Source organism: Dreissena polymorpha, chromosome 10 (assembly GCF_020536995.1).
Source record: "Dreissena polymorpha isolate Duluth1 chromosome 10, UMN_Dpol_1.0, whole genome shotgun sequence".
In the NCBI taxonomy this organism is placed as follows: Eukaryota; Metazoa; Mollusca; class Bivalvia; order Myida; family Dreissenidae; genus Dreissena; species Dreissena polymorpha.
The window spans coordinates 33,441,827-33,465,966 of record NC_068364.1 but is presented as its reverse complement, the minus strand read 5'-3'; the positions used below and the strand labels follow the sequence as shown (position 1 = coordinate 33,465,966).

General features: G+C 36.6%; 1 protein-coding gene across 2 annotated transcripts in view; it reads left to right on the top strand.

Annotated features, from left to right (window-relative positions):
- The window catches only part of LOC127847191 (uncharacterized), a 214,989-nt gene that overhangs the window by 47,564 nt on the left and 143,285 nt on the right, over window positions 1–24,140 (top strand). For both annotated transcript variants that reach the window (XM_052378915.1, XM_052378914.1), the window contains exons 18-23: window positions 1,356–1,421; window positions 3,453–3,683; window positions 11,018–11,109; window positions 14,476–14,587; window positions 18,232–18,300; window positions 19,219–19,334. In XM_052378915.1, the coding sequence (XP_052234875.1) occupies window positions 1,356–1,421; window positions 3,453–3,683; window positions 11,018–11,109; window positions 14,476–14,587; window positions 18,232–18,300; window positions 19,219–19,334 (686 nt within the window). The remainder of the gene's footprint in view (window positions 1–1,355; window positions 1,422–3,452; window positions 3,684–11,017; window positions 11,110–14,475; window positions 14,588–18,231; window positions 18,301–19,218; window positions 19,335–24,140) is intronic.

Sequence of the window (24,140 nt, the reverse complement as noted above, 5' to 3'; positions counted from 1 at the left end):
TATCACATGCTTTTACATGAGCAAATTAAATAAATATTTACGCAAACATAATGACAAATCCCGAATGTTATTTACATTTCGTGACGTCATTTGACGTTGCAACGTCATGACAGCAAAAGTAACAAAATGCGATTGGTCAATAAACGAAAACTAAGCCAATGCAAAGGCTTAAAAATGGTGTATTACACATGTGTAATATAAACAAATACGTAATGGTTGTATTACATGGGAAACAGGGTATAGCATGTGATAAAACAAAGTATAAATCTATAATTTATATGATTTTGTTCTACTAATTTGAAATATTATAAAGTGTAAGGTGTAAGTAGTTTTTTCCAAATAAATAGACTTTGTGCATGAAGAAATTCCCAATCCCTTAATTGCATTTTTTCCAAAAGTTGCCTGGAAAGGCCTGCGTTGATACACAGTATAACAATGTACAGTTCGATATAAGCAATCAATGTTTTTTTTCGTTATAAATCGGATCCTGTATTCGGCCACACATAAAAAGTATATATTTTACCCAAATTAATTTTTTTTTTTATATCTCAAAATTTTGTTCATCTGCCATCCAGCCATATAAGTTAAACCTTAGTAAAAAATAATACTCAACACTTCTATTCTCAATTTGAAGCACAACAGCAACAATTCTAATTTCCCAATTTTAGTAAAACCGCTACAAATTTTCCCAATTCAAAGGGACCCCCCAAATATGGTGAACAAAAACACTGGCAATAGTAAACCCCACTTCTGGCCCTATGGCATTTTATTGACCAGCTTGGCAGCCCATAACTGGCCAAACTAAATTGAGCACTTTAGTTGACCTCTGCATAACCTTAGTATTTGGTCTATAATTATACAATATTAGGCTTCCTGGACAGCACTTTTTTTACTATTTTGGGAATGGTGCCAGATAGCTCTGGATTGGGAAAATTTGCAGCGTTTTGACAAAAATTGGGAAATTAGTGTTGTGGTTGTTTTGCTAAAAAAATGCTTCAAAATTGAGAATGAAAGTGTTATCAGTATTATATTTAGTAAGTTTGAACTTATATAGCTGGAAGGGAGATGAACAAAGTAATGAGAGGGGGGGGGAGATTTTAATTGGTAATGTTGAGGTCCCATTTGGGGAAAATATATACTTTTTACTATTCGGAATCAGGCCGAATACCAGACCCGATTTTGAAACACAAAAAAAAACTGCTTGCTTTTCACTATTTTTTTATAATAAGTGCCCTTAAGGAGGTCTATATTTCTTAATGATGGCACCAAAATCTTGTTAAAATAACAAAGACTAATATATTTATAGAAGACTTTTGTATTATAAATTATCATGTAAATTACCCGATATGTTGCAGGAATTCACCACAGATGAGGGTCCAAGTTTCGATAATCTGGTGCTAGCTGGTCTAAGAAACGGGCAGGTAGTGTAGAATAGAATATAAGTATACCCCCTGCAACGAAGGGCGGGGGGAAAATTGATTTCATCATCGATGTTCGTCTGTCTTTCTGTTTCATCCAAATACACAAATTTTTCTGACAAAATACTCCTACACTGTTCAACAAACATCATTAAGATTATCAAATCAAGTTAACCTTGTTAAATTTTAATTAATCTTATTTAAAAACATTTTTGATTAATACTTTTAAATCTTTATAACATAATTATCAAAACTTGATGCATGTTACGAAAAGCGCTTGTCAACAATTAATTAAGTAACTGTTCTACAGTGTTAAAACACCCTGATGATTATTTGAGATTGTAAATGACCCTCACTTTGTGAAAACAGGGCTTAATGCATGTGAGTAAAGTGTCAGTTTGGGAAAACAGGGCTTAATGCATGTGAGTAAAGTATCAGTTTGGGAAAACAGAGCTTGATGCATGTGAGTAAAGTGTCACTTTGGGAAAACAGTGCTTAATGCATGTAAGTAAAGTATTACTTTGGGAAAACATAGCTTAATGCATGTGAGTAAAGTGCCACTTTGGGAAAACAGAGCTTAATGCATGTTAGTAAAGTGTCACTTTGGGAAAACAGGGCTTAATGCATGTGAGTAAAGTGTCACTTTGGGAAAACAGGGCTTAATGCATGTAAGTAAAGTATCACTTTGGGAAAACAGAGCTTAATGCATGTGAGTAAAGTGTTACTTTGGGAAAACAGAGCTTAATGCATCTGAGTAAAGTGTCCCTTTGGGAAAACAGGGCCTAATGCATGTTAGTAAAGTGTCACTTTGGGAAAGGGCTTAATGCATGTTAGTAAAGTATCACTTTGGGAAAACAGGGCTTAATGCATGTGAATAAAATGTCACTTTGGAAAAGGGCTTAATGCATGCTAGTAAATTATCACTATGGGAAAACAGGACTTAATGCATGTGAGTAAAGTGTCACTTTGGGAAAACAGGGCTTAATGCATGTAAGTAAAGTGTCATTTTGGGAAAACAGGGCTTAATGCATGTAAGTAAAGTGGCACTTAGGGAAAACAGGGCTTAATGCATGTGAGTAAAGTGTCACTTTGGGAAAACAGGGCTTAATGCATGTTAGTAAAGTGTCACTTAGGAAAAAAAGGGCTTAATTCATGTGAGTAAAGTGTCACTTTGGGAAAGGGCTTTATGCATGTTAGTTGAGTGTCACTTTGGGAAAACAGGGCTTAATGCATGTTAGTAAAGTGTCACTTTGGGAAAACAGGGTTTAATGCATGTGAGTAAAGTGTCACTTTGGGAAAACAGGGCTTAATGCATGTAAGTAAAGTGTCACTTTGGGAAAACAGTGCTTAATGCATGTGAGTAAAGTGTCACTTTGGGAAAACAGGGCTTAATGCATGTGAGTAAAATGTCACTTTGAACAAACTGGGTTTAATTCATGTGAGTAAAGCGTAATCCTAGAGTTTCCCTATGCTGATTAGGGACTCAACGTTCCGCTTTTAAAAGATGTTTTGTTTAAAAGAAGTCTCTAATTAAAAAAAACTCAGTTTAGACAAAAAGTGTGGTCCCTTATTAGCCTGTGGAGAATGCACTGGCTAATTAGGGACAGCATTTTACTCATATGCATTGAATGGTGGTCATTTGGTGATAAAATTTCCGAAAAAAACCAAATTCAAATAAACCCAGTGTTTTTTCCACCATGTTAGGAATGGTTCTGAGGCCTTTTTCATTGGATTGTGGTGTTTTGAATAAATTGGGAAATCAATGTTGTTGTTTGGTTTTTCAATATTATATTTACTAAGGTTCAACTCATAGAGCTGCATGGGAACTAAATGTTGAGATCTAAAAAAATAATTTTTGTTTTAGGGTTAGGTGGGGGAAAGCATTCAATTGGGAATTGTTACGTCCAATTTGGGACAATGTTAACTTTTTTCGATTGGGAATAGGGTCGAATTTAAACAAAAAAACACCACTAACACCACTATAATAGATGGTTATGTTAAAAAAATAGACTACCAATATTGCTACGATTTCAGATCACACTCTGCGAGGCCGCAGTTTGCTCCCTTCATGAGCCAATTCAAGCGCACGAGGGTGCGGTAATGTGTCTCGAAAGCTGCCTCAATGTAAGCGGCAGTGGCAAGCTTCTGCGTGATACGGTGGACCGGATAGTGTCTGGCGGCACCGACCAATACGTGAAGGTTTGGTCCGTGGTCGTTCAGTTGGAACGGAAGAAGCTGTTTGTGAATGTTACCCTTGTGATAAAGGTAAGAAGACAGCTCATTTAAACACACAATTCCATGAAAGCGGAAAGTGTTGTTCCGCAGTAGCCTCCCCAAACTGCACAGGCTAATATGAGACAAAACTTAACGCATTTGCATTGAGTCAGATTTACCTATTGCCTGACTTAATCATAGTTTTATACCCTGCTTGCACTCCTCACTACGCTAGGAACGATAACCGCTGCAGACGATGAATGCACGGGAGCATATGCCCTACTACTGCAGTGTGTGCATTTACCAGCTTGTAAGACAACATTGGCCAATCTAGTGTTTATCATTGACATTTGTACATATTGGCTGCTTTCAGGGAAAACGGGGCTTAATGCATGTCAAATAAGATTAGCCTGTGCACACTGATTAGCCTGTGCAATGCGCACAAGCTTATCAAGGACGACAACAGTGAACAACCTCAGTGCCTTCAGCGCTTTGATTTCCCATGGTTTATTCATCTGATATCATTGATAATTATCATGACATTGTTCCTTGTTTGGAAATTACGGTAAAGTTAAGTTTTGAGCTGTTATTTGCAGCAATTAGTTTAATTTAGCTCTAGTTAAGTTTTGAGCTGTAATTTGCAGCAATTAGTTTAATTTAGCTCTTAGGATTTGCCTGAAAATATAACTGAAGCTGAAAACTGGCTATTACTTCAATTTTGAATCAATTACAGCAACTGCTAACACATTCAACCACTGTTATAAAGAACAATCAAAAGGTTAAAAGCTTCCCACCATATATGAGCATGGTGGTGTCATCTTGTGTATAGACATGAGTATCCTCTATCTGTAAATCTTTTGATTTTCTGGGCTTAACCCTTTCAGCACTGGAACCGAATTTTAAAGGACTTTGCAAACAGTTTGGATCCAGATGAGACGCCATAGAACGTGGCGTCTCATCAGGATCCAAACTGTTTGCTATTCTGATAGTATTCTTTGAAAAAAATCAAAGAAAATGCTAATTTTAGAAATTCAGCAGAAGACATTTTAGCAGACGACAAATTTCCCAACATGCAAAGGGTTAACTAGGTGCAAAAAAAATAATATCACAAACAAGTGCGGCCTATTGTTTTTAGGGACATAGCTTTACATTTTAGGTGAAGTAATTGTGTGACCATCCAAATTTACTACCAGTATTTGAACCAATTTCATTTGAGGTGAATTGGTTTGAAACTGTTGAAACCCAATCTTGCATGAAGACACTGGATTTGTTTAAATTCATGCTGACAGTGAACAAACAAACAAAAGCTTAACCCATTTATGCCTAGCGTCTAGAAAAAAGGCCTTGCCAAACAGCGTAGACCCTGATGAGACGCCGCATGATGTGGCGTCTCATCAGGGTCTGCGTTGTTTGCTTAAAGGAATTTCTGTAAGAAATATTCTAAATATAGAAATAAATATACTAGACATCCCTAATTTTGGAAATAAATTGATCAAATTTAGAAGGATGGGAGAGTTCACTAGGCATATATGGGTTAAAATGTATCCTCGTTCTCTTTTTAAGGTGACATTTTTTCCAATTACTTCCCATCCAAGTTATCATGTTGAAGTAGGTTTTTGAAAAAGCCTTAATTAAAAAAAAAATTAAAACCTGGACACTGGGGCAAACATCCAAATTGAGATTTGAAGTGAAACAAAAAGCAACTTCTGGGTATGCAGGTACAAATAATACAGTTTGAGTTTTTAGATTTTCATTTTATGAAGTCTTTGAACACTTTGTATTGCAAATCAGTGCTTTCCACAGTATTTTTTCAGACGCCCCGGGGCCGTTAAGGGGGGGGGGGGGGGTACTTATTACTTTTTCCGTCACTACTCATTACCGGATAATCTCGTATATTCCATTTTAAAAAGCAAAATCTGGTTAATATTTATGATAAAAGTGCTCAAGAATTTCATTTTGGCTTATGTTCTATTTAAAGATATGATGATATGTCCAATCGGGGCGTTTTTTTTTTCCCTCTGAACACGCGTTAATGGCTTGACGTGATGTTCTACTTTTTATACAACGCAAAATACACCCACACTTTCCATGCGCTGTTCTACATGTCTGCATAATTTTCGCACGCTTTTTATTGAGACAAAGGATAAAGCACTGTTTATTTGACGCTAGAATTTGTTAATATTTGTTACCATTAAAATTAGGAAGCGTGTTTTGGATTACAAATTTAATAATACTCATTTGAGAATCGACAGAAACATTTACAGTTGTGCGTAATTAATTCAACGATAATTTGTTAAAGCGCATTACGAGTCGAATACATGTTTTGACCATATTATGCACGAAATGCACAATATCCACTAGGATTACACCTGGTTGCCATCAGTCTTCTTAGTAAATGGCCTAGACTTGTCATATGCATGATCTTAATGCAGGTATTACTGCCTACGAGTGTTGTTACTCATTCAAAGCGTGCGCTCTCATTGGCTTATATCGATTTTCCATTACAATGACGATCCGCCTTTACTTGGGTAAAGAGATACATGATGTAATTGACAGAGGATCATAAATCAGCTCTAACAATTTTCAGCACAGTCGATATCGCTTTGATCTTAAGAATGCCTAGTTGCAGTATGAAAAATACACAATGATCAGAAAATTTCAAGCGCCTCTCGGACTCTGATTTTGACTTTCAAGCGCCCCAGCGAGGGAACGTTATATGGCCTGTGGAAAGAACTGCTGCAATCATAAAGTCAGATGTAAACTTTGTATCCATCTGAGACCTTTTTTGTTGCAACTGAAGTCTAAGTTTCGGAGCCCATTTCTTGCAATTTACAAAAAATTGTTTAATTTGTAGACAGTGACAATAATTGTGTTTAAACATTTTGTAAAAAAATTAAGAGAGCCTAATAGCCTAATGTGAGATATTAATTTTACTTAATGGTTTTATAAAGTTATACCGATAATACTGTTGGTTCACCAACCTCCCAGTGCAAACATGTACATAAGCAACCTAGAAAAAATGCTTAATTCGTAGGGCGCTTGACTACCAAACTGAGGATTGCGGGGTTCAATTCTTACAAACATGTTACTTGTGTGGTGACTGATCATGAAATCAATTCTCAAACAATTCATTGTCCTTAACTCTGATTTAAATGGGGCAATTGTAAGTTACTTGCATTAGTATGCGTACACAGTAACTGTTTAACCGACTTGAACTGTTTGAATCCCTTTGGTGACCACCTTGACTTAATAACTGTAGTGAATTTGTTAGCTCAAAGCTGTGACTTTATATCTGTACCATTGTAAATTGTGAACAAATGTGTCCAGTTCTGAGAAACTGTGCATAAAGTGTTGTCCCGGATTAGCCTGTGCAGTCTGCGCAGGCTAATCAGGGATGACACTTTCCGCATAAATTGGATTTTTGCTAAGAAGAGACTTCATTTAAACGAAAAATACCATAAAAGCGTAAAGTGTCGTCCCTGATTAGCCTGTCCGGACTGCACAGGCTAATCTGGGACGACACTTTACGCACATGCATTAAGCCCAATTTTCTCAGAACAAGACACAAATACATACATAACATGTACAGTATCCAAGCCTTGTTGATACCTCCTAAGTTGAAGAGGAATGTAAGTGTAAGACATCAATGGTCGTGAACATATATGGAAACATTTATATTGTCAAATAAGTGGGTTGTTTCCTGTCATTATTGACACACAATAAGTTCCTTGTAGATGTTGAAGATTTGTATGTTTGCTGGTGTGAAAGTAAAGAATAATAATTATTGACTATAATAATTATCTCAGTTCAAGTTGAACCAAATTTCAATTCTTCTTATTATTTATCTCGCAGATACATTAAAAATCGTCTACAGTGTCCAGTTATATGCTAAAATTTATCTGGTTTATTTTCCTTCCCTCCTTCCCATTTTTTAAACGCCCGTTGAAAACGGGACGCATTATAGTTTCACCCTTGGCGGGTGGTCAGCGGCGTCCACGGCAGTGTCCGCCCTCTAATTCAAATAGTTTTCATCTGATCTTCACCAAACTTGGTGAGAAGTTGTATCTAGACAATATCTGGGACAAGTTTGAATATGGGTCATACCGGGTCAAAAACAAGGTCACGAGGTCACTTAGTGCATTTCAACGATTTAGCATTGTGTCCGCTCTCTAATTGAAGAAGTTTTCATCTGATCTTCACCAAACTTGGTCAGAAGTTGTATCTAGACAATATCTAGGTCAAGTTCGAATATGGGTCATGCCGGGTCAAAAACTATGTCACTGGGTCATTTAGTGCATTTCAAGGATTTAGCATGGTGTCCGCTCTCTAATTGAAGTAATTTTCATCCGATCTTCACCAAATTTGGTCAGAACTTGTGTCTAAATGATATCTAGGTCAAGTTCAAATATGGGTCATGCCGGGTCAAAAACTAGGTCACAAGGTCACTTAGTGCATTTCAAGCATTTAGCATGGTGTCCGCTCTCTAATTGAAGTAGTTTTTATCCGATCTTCTCCATATTTGGTCAGAAGTTGTGTCTAGATGATATGTAGGTCAAGTTCAAATATGGGTCATGGTAAAGTTATCAAGTTGTCCAAAACCTTCAAACGGGCCTATCTTGTGACAGTTTGGAACTCTTGTTCCTCCTTATTATCCCCCGCCATAGGCAGAGGGATATTGTTTTGGCGTTGTCCGTCCGTCCAGCACTTTTGTGTCCGGAGCCATATTTTGGAAGTGCTTTGACGGATTTCATTGAAACTAGGTATGAGTATATATATGATTAAGAGGATGGTGCACGCCAAACGGGATTGTACAACATCTGTTAATAACGGAGTTATGGCCCTTTGTATCTTTAAAAAATGCTTTTAATATCAGCTTAGAGCTTTATCTCTATTAACACATGAGCCAGAGCCATGAAACTTGCCATTGTTGTTCTCAATCATCTCTGGGTGCTTCACATTCAACACCCATAATCCTAGGGTCTAAGGTCAAGGTCACACATTTCATGAATTATTCATTATTTAGTCTTTCCTTTACTATGCATCAAGGGATTCTGTCATAACTGTCCACAATCGTTCTCCATTATCTAGACGAGTCAATTCTAAGATCCAGGCTGCTAGGGTCTAAGGTCAAGGTCACACATTGAGGTCAAAGGTCACACATTTCATTAATTATTCATGATTTAGTCTTTCCTTGACTATGCATCAAGGGATTCTGTCATAACTGTCCACAATCGTTTTCCATTATCTAGACGAGTCAATTATAAGATCCAGGCTGCTAGGGTCATGGTCAAAGTCACACTCGAAGGTCAAAATCAATCAGTTTGATAAAATATGCAATATTTGGTACGGATTCTACCATACTAAAATGGACTCTCAAAATGTCATGATGTAATTGTTCTCAATTATCAGGCACAACCCTTCACTTATACATTTTCTTTTAGTTCTACACCCATCCATAAACACAATTTATTTGTTGTGGGATATCAATTCAATGTATTTGCTTGTTTCACTTTATTTACAATTTTACGCTCAAATATTTAATCGACAAATCGGGCTATTTAATATGCATTTATGATCGACGGACTGGCCCAAGAATCGACTCAAGCTTTGGGCTTTTAGGCTTATTCGAAGACTGGATAGCATTTTTTTAAAGTCATTAGTGACTTAATTGGGTGAAAATTGTCTCATCAAAAGGGTATAAAAATATTTGTTAATGCTTTTTTAAAACTCCAACTTATTAAGTTTCTCAAGTTTCAAATGTTCATTTGTTTCAGATCCTCTTGTCAAGTGTTCATTTAGTTCAGATCCTCTTGTCAAGTATTCATTTGTTTCAGATGTCATTGTCAAGTGTTCATTTGTATCAGATGTCATTGTCAAGTATTCATTTATGTCAGATCGTATTGTCAAGTGTTCATTTTTTTCAGATCCTCTTGTCAAGTATTCATTTATTTCAGATCGTATTGTCAAGTGTTTATTTGTTTCAGATCCTCTTGTCAAGTATTCATTTATTTCAGATCTAATTGTCAAGAGTTTGTTTTAACACTACGGTATGGCGTTGTGAGTATGGTGAGCACCTGGGAGATCACTGGTTTGATCCCCACTCTGCGTTCTTTAGATCTCCCTTAAAGACACCAAATACTGGTTCTACCCAAAAACGAACTTTAAAATAAGCCATCAGCTTTTAGCTGGGTTCCCACTGCCGATCAGATCAACTCGATCAAGCCCGACCAAGCGGTCGGGTACTGGTCTGGTTCGATCAGCTTGAGTGGTAGCGGTTGGTCGGGTAGGTAGGCATTGGACATGTCAAAAAATATCGAGTAGCGGTCGAGTAGGAAATGGATCGAGAAGCGCTCGGGAAGTGGTTGTGTATTAGTCAAGTAGAAGATCGAGTTGATCGTGAAGCAATCGTGTGGCAATCGAATTGACATCTTTTACACGATCTGTACCCGATCCAAATATTTGTTCTACCCAAAAACGAACTTAAGGGCTTTACAATAAGCCGTCAGCTTTAAGCTGGGTTCCCACTGCCGATCAGATCAACTCGATCAAGCCCGACCAAAAAGTGGGGTACTGGTCTGGTTCGATCGACATGAGTGGTCGGGGATAGTCGGGCAGGTCAGCATTGGTCTGGCGTCCTACCCGATATTTTTTGACATGTCAAAAAATATCGAGAAGCGGTTGAGTAGGAAATGTATCGAGAAGCGCTCGGGAAGTAGTCCTGTATTAGTCGAGTAGAAGATGGAGTTGATCCTGAAGCAATCGTGTGGCAATCAAATTGACATCTTTTACACGATCTGTATCCGATCCGCTCGACCTCTACCCGAGTTATTTTAGATTGCACCATGATCCACACGACCTCTATTCGATTTGATGTACAGATTTATTAGACTGCTACCCGACCGTACACGATCACTTCCCGATTGCTATTTGACCATACACGAGCTCTGTACCTGATCCGCTCGACCTCTACCCGAGTTATTTTAGATCACTTTTTATGACTGTAGTACGACCATTACGATCTGGTCGTGTGAAGATCTGGTGGCATTCGAGCTGAGGTCCACTTGGTCGAGCTGAGATTGTATAGGGCACGCATATAGGTGGAGATGATCAAGCGGAAATTGGAAGGATGGTTGAGTGGACGTCGTTAATGAGTTGTATGGGGGTCGTGTGTTATCGACAAGAGGTCGAGAAGAAGTTGTGTATACCCTTTTTAGTCGAGCTTGGTCGGGTTTGGTCGGGAAATTTCGGTGATCGGGATGATCGAGTTGATCGGATTGGCAGTGGGAACCCACCTTTAGATACAATCAATCTAAAAGAAGTAGGTTTGAACTAAACATATTGTTCATTCGTTTCAGATCCTATTGTCAAGTGTTCCTCTATTTCAGATCCTATTGTCAAGTGTTCCTCTACTGCTGTGCATGTATAGCGATATTGTGTGTGTGGCACTTTCTGAGAACAAAGAATTCAGACGGAGGTGGTAAGTGTCAAGATTTGGTTCTAAAACAGGGTTTTTCTGCTTTTATAGAAAGGCCTTAAAACGGACCTGATCCCCCCCCCATTTTTTTGTAATCTCGTAATATCTCATAATCTCTTAACTTTATAACTTTAATTTAAATGATTTTGTTCTCCTAATTTGAATTATTATGAAGAGTTATATTTGATTAGTTTTTCTCAAATCCGTTGACTTAATGTTAGAATTTAATTTTTCCAATAATTCCCAGGAAATGGCAGGATGTGTCAATATTTGTTGAAAAAAATCCCAATTTAGTTCATTTTGTTGATTAAAAATTCCCAAATTTGCCATTTTATCGATTTAAAAAATCCCAATTTGACCTGACTCCTTTTCCCGAAATGGCTAGGAAAACCCCTGCATGTGCAGTCCACTGATGGACAAATAGGGCTTAATGCATGTGCAGTCAACTGATGGACAAATAGGGCTTAATGCATGTGCAGTCCACTCATGGAAAAATGGGGCTTCATTCATGTGCAGTCCACTCATTTAAAAATATGGCTTAATGAATACTGTGCAGTACGCTCATGGAAAAATAGTACTAAATGCATGTGCAGTCCACTCATGGAAAAAAGTGCAAAATACATGTGCAGTCCACTCATGGCCACTCATGGAAAAATAGGGCTTAATGCACGTGCTGTCCACTCATGGAAAAATAGGGCTTAATGCATGTGAAGTACGCTCATGGAAAAATAGGGCTTAATGCATGTGAAGTACGCTCATGGAAAAATAGGGCTTAATGCATGTGAAGTACGCTCATGGAAAAATATGGCTTAATGCATGTGCAGTCCACTCAGACAAATCAGAGATTGCACAACCCGCTTTTATGTTATGTTTTTTAAAGAAAGTCACTTCTGAAGTCTAGTTTAGGCAGAAATTGTTCAGCACGGGCATTGTTTAATTTACGCATATCAATTCAGTAATTGTTTTTGCGCAATTGGTGTTTTTATTTGTTGCTAACAAATACTTTAAAATTGATGACTTAGTTTTGTCAAGTTGTCAATATTATATAAACTTAGGTTCAAGCTTTAGAGATTCAATGTTGCATTTTATTTACCCACCCAACAAATATTTTTCCCAATTGGGAAAGTGTCGTTATCCAGTACTATATGAAAAAGGAACAAAACTCACTGGAATTAAGCCCAGTTTTTGCAAAATAAAGCTCATTAAATGAGGACTGACTTCAAAACTGTTTGATGTTTCTATATACAATTACACAAAACAAAGTTCTAAGCTGTACTTTGTTCAAATGTCACATTGCTTACTTGAAGGCCCATGGTGATGTACAAGTTGGTCCCCATGAATAGAACAGGCAGGTCTAATTGATACATTATCAAAAGTATCTAATTATGAGAAATAAGTCACAAAAACTGGCGCAAAACATTGTTATTGATTTGGTATTATATTGTCTTTGATCTCATTGATAGCAATGACTATCCAGGCCCCTCGTTTTGCACTTTTTACGGCCGAATATCGGCGGCTTCCTTTATGAAAAAAGTATACTTTTTCCCCTTTTTTAGCTAAACATTCCCCCTTTTTTTTATTAAATACTTTTATACCTATGTTGCCAGCTGGTATCGTGCTACTAACCTTTGATTAAATGTATATTTATGTAAATCACATTAAAATATAGCAATTTTAGGTGTTGAATGAATGGTGCAAAGATCTTCTAAAATTCCCCTTTTCTCCCAAAACGACGCGAAATTCCCCCTCATGAGGGATGTGGGTGGCTTCCCCTGGCGGCAAGAGAGGGCCCAGCTATCTTTCATAACTAACCGACATCAGCGCCCTTAATCTTGTCTTGATATTTCTTGTTTAGACTTAAATACTGGTATGATTGTTTCTAAAAAGGGCACTGCTATTTATACCAGTCGGCAGGTTATACTTTTTAAACAATTTTATACACAAATATTAATGAAGAGAACTGTTCACTTTAACTAACAGCATTAGGCTTTATATTATGTGCATTTTCTTAGTAGTATCGGTACCTAAATCTACCAAAAACATTTTCATTCATTATGGCAAAGTTGGTTTTGTGTATGTTAATTAAGCACTAACATGGATTTTCTTCTCATTTCTCAATTGAATTGATGTTGATTTCTAAATCTGAGATGCAGACGAGTATTACGGGTACGGAAAATATATTTACACGTACCCAGCCAATTCAGATTGTACCCAAGTTTTATTCCTGCGCAAAATCCAATGTCGTAAAACGCCCTACGGAATACGAAAACAAATCTCTTTGAACAAAACCTGCCTCAACATGCTTTTTGGATTAGGAGTTTTGATTATATTGAGGCCCTTTCACAGAATATTGAAATAAATATGAACATGATCAATTTAAAAAAAACTAGCAGACAACGACCAATTTAGCGTTAGAATTCCCTGATACTTTTCAGTATATTTTTCAGTACCCAGGGTACATTTAAGTATACTTAAGAGTATCCGGGGTATATTTAAGTTGTACCCTAGCCGACATGTGCAATGACCAATCGAGCTTTACGCAACTAACACCTAGATCTAACTTTATTGTGTGAATTGGCTTTCTTCTTAAAAAGTATTGAAGTCTCAGTGGTGTAATGGTAGCACATCTGATTTTGCTTTCAAAAGTCCAAGATATGCATTCTGGACAAGTCATTTTTTATCACAATTTTTTCTTGCTTTAATGATAATCTGGTACTACTCCAAATATTGGACATTTGTTATTTTATTTTTTTTACATCGTTATAAACAATATGGGCTAGGTTTATGGACTTTGTACTTCATTGTGTTTTAATGTGGATTTTCTGCTTAACCAGGCAATTAAATTCAGCCATTACTTATTAGTTCAAAGTGAGATACATAGGCTATTATTCTAACTTAAAACTGTGTGTGTCTTCATGCAACACATTAAAGTTTTGATAACACTGGCTTTATTTCATAAACATAGTCAAACTCATAGTGAATACATAACTTTTTAATCAGAGGGCAGTGAGTCCAAATATCTATTGAAAATGGCGACTTCTGTAGATTCAGTTAATGAAAGTTTAGACTTTGTGAAGGACTATTCTTGTGTTGCTTGCGAAAGTAAAAATATAGAAATAAGTGCTGATTTCTTTTGTAAAACATGTTTGAAGTGTTTCTGTCAAAAATACCTTTATCACCATGATAAATGTTTGTAATTTAAGCCCGTTTTCCTAGAGCAAGGCTGATTTAAGCCCTGTTTTCCTAGAGCAAGGCTGATTTAAGCCCTGTTTTCCTAGAGCAAGGCTGATTTAAGCCCGTTTTCCCAGAGCAAGGCTGATTTAAGCCCCATTTTCCTAGAGCAATGCTCATTTTTAACCTTTATTTAAGGCCTCTGGTGATGTACAAGCTGGTCCCCATGAATAGAACAGGAAGGAGCAGCCCCGGGTACGTGATGCCCCTGCAGATGTCACATCCTGTAGACGAGGATCATACACACGAGGTTGGTAGACAAACAATTTTGAGGGTTGTCTTCAGTGTAGTTGAGAAACAAAGAACGATATGTGATTCTTCACAAGAGGTTTATGGCAAAACGTATTTAATTTGGTTTAAACCTATTTTTTTGGGCTTGATTGCATAGAGAGCCTTAGCCTTATTTGAAACGCTCTCTAGTCCGTTTCCTGGGACTAGAACCAGTACTTTGTGTTTATTGGGAAGATCTAAAGGACTCTCTCACAGTGGGGATTGAACCTGTGACCTACAGATTGCTAGGCAAACACCATATCCACAGCACCATGGCAACCTTTTTTTGACAGTTGTTCAAATGTAGTTCCTGTGACCTACAGATTGTTAGGCAGACACCATATCCACAGCACCATGGCAACATTTTTTTGACAGTTGTTCAAATGTAGTTCCTGTGACCTACAGATTGGTAGGCAGACACCATATCCACAGCACCACGGCAACGTTTTTTTGACAGTTGTTCAAATGTAGTTCCTGTGACCTACAGATTGCTAGGCAGACATCATATCCACAGCACCACGGCAACCTTTTTTTGACGGTTGTCCAAATGTAGTTGAGAAAAGGAGAATGATATGTGGTATTTATCTTTATTAACGTGTTTTAAAAAAACTAATATGACAATTTGGTCACAGCTCCCACCTTGCAACAACATAGCCTAGCAACCGGGAGGTCACAGGTTAGATCCCCACAGTTTGAACTATCTTTAGGCCTACCCATACTGGTTCTAACCAGGTAACAGACTCGAGAGAGTTTCAATAAACCGTTGGCGTTTGCTGCAATGGAGCTTAAATACATAGGTTTAAACTTAACCCATTTATGCCTAGCTTCTAGAAAAAACGCCTTGGCAAATAGCTTAGACCCAGATGATATGCTGCATGATGCAGCGCCTCATCAGGGTATTCGCTGTTTGCTTAAGGAATTTCTGTAAGAAATATTTTAAATATAGAAATAAATATACTGGACATCCCTAATTTTGGAAATAAATTGATCCAATTTAGAAAGATGAGACTAGGCATAAATGGGTTAAACTAAGAGGATGGTAGCTAAAAAATGGTTACTTTTCTACACTAATTTGACATTAACAAGAGGCTGGTAGCCAAATGATTTTGAGGGTGGTCCAAATAAGGTGGAGACAGGAAGAAAGCTATTTGGTATTTTGCTTGTTTCAATGTATAAGCCGTAAACTGGGAAAATGAGGCTCGATGCATGTGCTTAAAGTGTATTCAGATTAGCCCGTGTAGTCCACACAGGCAAATCAGGGACAACACTTTCATCTGAGACTTGAATTTTAGCCAGGCTGTTTTCGGAGAAAACCCGAGCTATTGTCATAGCCAGCTCCTCGTCCGCCGTCAGCTGTTGGCGTCGTGCTAAAACCTTAACATTGGCCATAACTTTTTAAATATTGAAGATAGCACCTTGATATTTGGCATGCATGTGCTGCACATTTTGAGTGGTAAAATTTCAAGGTGAACATCATCCTTCAATGTCTAGGGTCGAAAAAACAAAGTCAAGGGACGTAATAAGCTTTAAATGGACATAGTTATCTGACCTGCCCACGTATATATTTTTGTTAAATAAATTAAAGCGGCGCAGTAGGCGGCATTGTGTTTCTGACAAACACATTGTGTTAAAATTTCAAGGTCAAGGTCATCCTTTACGGTCAACGGTAAAAAAATATAAATTTAAGGGAAGTAATAAGCTTTAAAAAGGGAGACACAATATTTAACATAGCCACTTTATATATTTGGCATGCATGTGTATCTCATGGAGCTGCACATTTCGAGTGGCCAATCACAGTCACGGTAGTGGCTCTGAATTATTTGCTACTTAAAATAGAGATTTGTTAGAGACAATTGTTTTCAAGGGAAGTAATTTATATAATTATAAATCTCATATTATATATTTCCTTACTAAGAATTGAAGTTCTTTTCACAGTTACTGTGGACTTATGAAAAAGTCCCCCCGGTTGGATTGGACAAAATTCAATGGAAGTAATAAGCTTTAAAGGGAGATGATTTCTATACCTGCCAAATGATAAATAGGCATTGTGTTTCTGACGAACACATCTCTTGATATAATTATCATTTCTTACCTGTTCTAATTTGTGAATGCTAGTTTTCATTAAATGCCAGTGGGCTTATGTCCATACATACATGATGAACTCTGGCTATGATCTCTTTGATAAACCACAGGCCTTGGTTGTCAGTGATGTCTGACTTGGTCATTTTTAACTTTCTACAGACCTCCCCCCCCCCAAATACCTGCAAAATGATAAATAGAAATTTTATTTTAAAGTGGCGCAGTATGGGGCAGTGTGTTTCTGACAAACACATCTCTTGCAGTAATGTGGCTTAAAGCAGTCACACTGTCCGTCTTGCATTCCATTTTCCGGACTTTTTTTCCTATACGCTTTCATGTATTGACCTGATATTTGGTGACCTTTAGATGAAGTGCAAGTTTCATACTTGTCCATTGATTTTTGTGGAAGTTATTGGCCTTGGACTTGGACATTTTCTCATAATTACCTCATAATTATAATTTTCTCATAATTAGTTTTTAGCTCCGCTGTTTTCTGAGAAAACCTGAGGTATTGTCATAGCCAGCTGGTCGTCCGCCATGCAAAAACCTTAACATTGGCTCTAAAATCTAAGTGCTACAACTTACAACTCCACCTACAACTTTGAAACTTCATATGTAGATGCACCTTGATGAGTTCTACACGCCACACCCATTTTTGGTTCACTAGGTCAAAGGTCAAGGTCACTGTGACCTCTAATATAAAACTTTTGACAAGCTTTCATTTATTCAAATCTGCACCCGCAGCCGAGTATTGGCACCCGCTATGCAGTGCTCTGGTTGTTTAGAAGAGGCCACCTTAAAACGAAAATTCCCATACAAGCTTAAAGTGTCATCCCTAATTAGCCGACTGCGCAGGCTATTCTGAGCCAACGCAGAACGGACATGCTTAAGGCCCAGTTTTCGAGAAAAAGGCTCAAATGTATATCAGGGTCGTCCAAATTTGGTGGAGAAATAAGGCACACTTTGTGGTATTTTGCTGTTTTTACATATCTGTTTTTTTTCATGGGGGATTTCAGACACACATTGCATATCCTGTTCAAGGCTCCCACCTTGCAAGAAAATACTGTAAAATCATTATTACTTATGGTAGCATTAATTTTGTTGGTTTTGTTGTTTGTCCGTTTCACGAACTTTACACAAACACATTGGAATATGGCGGATGAAAATTCCTCTTTTTTGCTCCTCAAAATCAGAAATCCACAAATTTATGTGTCCAAGAAAAAGTTTTTTTAAACCGCAAATTTGTTTTGAAAGAATATAAATGAACCACACTTTGCGAAAAGGGGATTTAATGCATGTGCATAAAGTGTTGTCTCAGATTAGCCTGTGCAGTCCGCACAGGCCAATCAGGGACGACACTAACCTGGATTTTTGCTGAGAAGAGACTTTCTTCAAACAGAAAATATCATAGAAGCGTAAAGTGTTGTCCCTGATTAGCCTGTGCAGACTGCACAGGCTAATCTGGGACGACACTTTGCGCACATGCATTAAACCCCTTTTTCACAGAGCACGGCCAAAATGATATTACAGTGTCTTTTATTTCAGCTGACTGCCTTGGACAAGTGCCCCATGATCAACCTGGTCGTGACGTCGGGAAAGGATGGTTTTCTAAAGGTGGGCGGTGTAATTTTTAAGCATTTTTAAAATGGGGCCGGGTCCCTTTGGGCTGGGAAAATTTACAGCATTTTGACCAAAATTGGGAAATTAGTGTTGTCTTTGTTTCGTTTCTAATAAGTGCTTAGAAGAAAAAAATTAGTAAGGTACAACTTTTATAGCTGGATGAGAAATGAACAAAATGTTGAGATAAAAAAAGAATATTTTTTTTGGAACTTTCAATTGGCAATTTTTAGGTCCCATTTGGGAAAATTACATACTTTTTTTCCATGAGCAATTGCGCCGAATAATTAATCAGATTTTGAATGAAAAAAAGCACTGTTGGGTTTAGTAAAGCTTCAAATACATGTAATATAGAGTGAATTTAAGTATTCCAAAATAGACATTTATGAAAGTTTTAATTAATCATGTTATGAACCAAAACATACATATATATTTGTTAATATTGTTTACATTTCCATTAAAAATATTTAAGTAGAAGACATAACAAGACAATTTAGAAACTACAAAGTACACAAATGTACAAAGGGCAAAAATTAAAAAAATGTAGCGCCTAAACTTGTGTTTTTTAATATTTGGGTTGTGAGACATCATTGTAAATAGATTAAAAAGAGAGATCTTATATTTGCACTGATTGGCCAATTAATTTAATTGAAAAATGTTATTTTGCCATGACGCACAGCTTGGCTTCTGTAGGCATATTACTTTTTGTGTGCAGCGTTTTATTTCACAATTTTGGGAATGCGGCCGGGTCCCTTTGGATTGGGAAAAATGGCGGCTTTTTTATTAAAATTGGGAAATTAGTGTCGTTTTTTTGCTTAAAATGTTTCAAAATTGAGAATAAAAGTGTTGTCAATATTATATTATTATTTTATTCATTATTTAATTAATGGATTAATAAAATAAATTATATTGAAGGTTTGGTCCAGAAACAATGAGTTGCTCAGGGAGATGAACTTTGCCACGCCCATCTACGCTGTGTGCTTTGCGAACGACAGAGGCGACATTCTTGTTGGATATGGAACAAACGTGTGGTACGTATTTTAGAGAGATGGGCAACTATCGAGGGCTTTTTTTCTTGATTTTAGGAAAGGGCCTAGCCTTCCATTTTCGGAGTAAAAATTATTGACATAACTGACAAAGTGGAACTTTTTCCCCAAAGTAAGATGGAAATTTGGGGAAAATTGCATCATTTTAAAGAAATTATTTTAGGGGAAGGGGCTTTTTCTTGGAGGAAGGTGCCTTTATAAGGCCCTTTGTAAAGAAGGAAAAAGCCTGCATTAATACAGTTGGTGAAAAAAACCTATACAATAAACGACTGCAATATGTATCAAGAAAATTGGAATATAAATGCTATTTGTATTGAAACTATATGAAGACTTACTGTTATCTTTATAAAGACTATAGGACAAATAACTGCAATATGGTTCAAAACTATAGGGAGATAATTGCTATTCGACGGAGGATTTTTGTTGGATTTGGTGGAATATTGCTTTTGTGATCGCTTTTTGTCCGTTGTGCGTCGTCCGTCGTGCACCTTCATCATTTGCCTGGTTAACTCTAAAGGCCACATTTATTGTCCAATCTTCATGAAATTTGGTCAGAACTTTGGTCTCAATGATATCTTGGATGAGTTTGAAAATGGTTACATTTGCTTGAAAAACATGGCTGCCAAGGGGCGGGGCATTTTTCCTAATGTTGCTGTATATGGCTATAGTAACATCTTCTTAACACTCTAGGGGCCACATTTATAGTCCGCTCTTCAAGAAACTCGGTCAGAAGATTTATACCAATAATATCTTGGACAAGTTAAAAAATGATGCTGGTTGGTTAAAAAACAAGGCCACCTTGGGGGCGGGGCATTTTTCCTTATATGGCTATAGTAAAAAAAAAATAACACTCTAGAGGTCACATTTATTTTCCAATCCATGAACCTTGGTCAGAAGATTTGTCCCAATGATATCCTGGATGAGTTCAAAAATGGTTTTGGTTTCTTTAAAAAAAAATGGCCACAAGGGGCGGGGCATTTTTCCTTATATGGCTATATTTAGCTTTAGTAAAATCTTGTTAACACTCTAGAGGACACATTTATTGTCCAATCTTCATGAAATTTGGTCAGAAGATTGGTCTCAATGATATCTTGGATGAGTTCGAAAATAATTATGTTTGCTTGAAAAACATGGCTTCCAAGGGGCGGGGCAGTTTTCCTTAAATGGCTAATTATTAAAATAATGTTAACACTCTAGAGGCCACATTTACTGTCCGATCTTCATGAAACTTGGTCAGAAAATTTATCCCAATAATATCTTGGAAGAGTTCAAAAATGATGCCAGTTGGTTGAAAAACATGGCTGCCAGGGGGCAGGGCATTTGTCCTAATATGGCTATAGTAAAACCTTGTTAACACACTAGAGGCCACATTTATTTTCCGATCTTCATGAAACTTGGTCAGAAGATTTGTCCCAATAATATCTTGTTATCTCAGGTGAGCGACTTTGGGCCTTTCAGGCCCTCTTGTTTATTTTAAGGATTAGTCTCTTCTAAGCCAATATCCAGTTTAAGTGAAATGTGTAGTCCCTGATTAGCCTGTGCATATAATTATTGCATAGACTAATCTGGGACAACACTAATGGCACATGCATTTAGCCCCATTTTCCCAGAACAGGTCTTTATATTTAATATTTTATATAATACTGCACTGATGTGGGTGTTACTATTAAACATTATTATTGATCTATTGAAATCTATATAAATATTAACATAAATGAGCCTTTTAATCCATAGCACAGCTTCATGCCATATTTGGATATTTCCATTGATTCTGCCTCTATTTTGAGAACTCAAATAAACTGCTCAGCTATGTCATTGTTGACTCGATAAACAAAGCAAAAAAGTAGCAATTTATTATCGACAAAAACTTTAATTGCAGGCCGTATGTCATACTATTATTTAAAGCGTGTCTTAGATAGGGATGCATTATTTGAATTCAGCGGAATGTATTGGTATCAATTTTATATCTAATCCCGTCAGACAATTGTTTCTATTGAGGAGTTTAAATTGGGTGTATTATCTATCTTGATTGATTATGCTCAGTTATTACAATTTTTCCATTGTTTGTAAAGCCTGTAATACACTGGGAATGGAACCCAAAGAGAATAAGAGCAAATAAAGCCAAAGGCGTTGAATATAAGCACAGATAAATTATGTTTAACATGGATGAAATATGTTTCAAAGGATAAAACATAGTGACAGTATTGGATATTATTAGGCAACTCAGTATGATATATATTTTTTTTAACTTACATTTATTTGTATACACAATCTGTTATCTTGATTCTAAACTTGTGATATAAAATGAAAATTTCAGTTTTGAAAAAAAAACTTAAGAAAAAAATATATTTATTTATTGTCTTCTTAGATTGTTTAAAAGAACAATTTTATTGCAAATAATATATCTTGAATAAAGCAAAATGTCCAATAAGCATAATGATTCAATAAAATCAAAATTATTTGTAATTTGTTTTTGAGCACTTGTCTGATTTATCATGTTATGTAATCAAACTAGAATGTAATACTTGCCCAACCATATATTATCAACATATACTTGCACAATTTTCATATTGATATGCCACAGGCCTTGGGAAAGTGGAAATATTATGAAGACTGAAGTAGTAATTCATTTTGTGTGTCATAAGAGAATAAATATTTGTGTACCGAACGTTAAAACATATGAGAGTTGGAACAAAACGGCAATACACTGAAACTACCAACAAGGGCAAAGATTTATTATCCCCCGCCAAAGGCAGAGGGATATAGTTTCAGCGCTGTCCATCCGTCAGTCAGTCAGTGTGTCCTTCTGTCACAAACATTTTAGGGCTTTATCTCAGAAACTATATAAGATTTCAAAATGAAAATTCATATGTGTATTGATATAAATGAGGAACAGGCGGGGGATATCAATTTAACTACTTTGTTTGTTAGAATTAAAACACAGATTTCATCAAGATTACCTGGCCCACACTATATACTGCTAGAACTGTTTTCAAGAAGAATGTGTTTATCCTGGCCCACACTATATACTGCTAGAACTGTTTTCAAGAACAATGTGTTTATCCTGGCCCACACTATATACTGCTAGAACTGTTTTCAAGAAGAATGTGTTTATCCTGGCCCACACTATATACTGCTAGAACTGTTTTCAAGAAGAATGTGTTTATCCTGGCCCACACTATATACTGCTAGAACTGTTTTCAAGAAGAATGTGTTTATCCTGGCCCACACTTTATACTGCTAGAACTGTTTTCAAGAAGAATGTGTTTTTTTCCTGGCCCACACTATATACTGCTAGAACTGTTTTCAAGAAGAATGTGTTTATCCTGGCCCACACTATATACTGCTAGAACTGTTTTCAAGAATAATGTGTTTATCCTGACCCACACTATATACTGCTAGAACTGTTTTCAAGAACAATGTGTTTATCCTGGCCCACACTATATACTGCTAGAACTGTTTCCAAGAAGAATGTGTTTATCCTGGCCCATACTATATACTGCTAGAACTGTTTTCAAGAAGAATGTGTTTATCCTGGCCCACACTATATACTGCTAGAACTGTTTTCAAGAAGAATGTGTTTATCCTGGCCCATACTATATACTGCTAGAACTGTTTTCAAGAAGAATGTGTTTATCCTGGCCCATACTATATACTGCTAGAACTGTTTTCAAGAAGAATGTGTTTATCCTGGCCCACACTATATACTGCTAGAACTGTTTTCAAGAAGAATGTCTTTATCCTGGCCCACACTATATACTGCTAGAACTGTTTTCAAGAAGAATGTGTTTATCCTGGCCCACACTATATACTGCTAGAACTGTTTTCAAGAAGAATGTGTTTATTTTAATGCCTACACAGAGTGGGATTCATTATTCTGTATCATCAGTCTGTACTTATTCTGTAGCATTGGTCTGTACTTATTCTGTATCATCAGTCTGTACTTATTCTGTATCATCAGTCTGTACTTATTCTTTGTCATCAGTCTGTACAAACATGTATTCTGAATCACCAGTCTGCACTTATTCTGTATCATCAGTCTGTACTTATTCTTTGTCATCAGTCTGTACTTATTCTTTGTCATCAATCTGTACAAACATGTATTCTGAATCACCAGTCTGCACTTATTCTGTATCATCACTCTGTTCTTATTCTGTAGCATTGACCTGTACTTATTCTGTATCATCAGTCTGTACTTATTCTGAAGCATTGGCCTGTACTTATTCTGTATTATCAGTTTGTACTTATTATGTATCATCAGTCTGTACTTATTCTGTAGCATTGGTCTGTACTTATTCTGTATTATCAGTCTGTACTTATTCTGTATTATCAGTCTGTACTTATTCTGTATTATCAGTCTGTACTTATTCTGTAGCATTGACCTGTACTTATTCTGTATCATCAGTCTGTACTTATTCTGAAGCATTGGCCTGTACTTATTCTGTATCATCAATCTGTACTTATTATGTAGCATTTGTCTGTACTTATTCTGTATCATCAATATGTACTTATTATGTAGCATTGGTCTGTATATATTCTATATCATCAATCTGTTCTTATTCTGTATCAACAGACTATTGTCATGATGCTTCTGTTTTAAACTTGTCTATAACAAGTGGGTGGACTTTGCTCATATATTTACAGTTAAATAGCCTAAATGTGGATTTCGGGTCTCAATGATTTTTTGCAGAATTATGGCCCTTTGTCTGATTTTCCAACATAACTTGAGCCTCGATTTGTGAAAAGGGGTTTAAAAGCATTTGCTTTAAGTGTCGTCCCAAATAAGCCTGT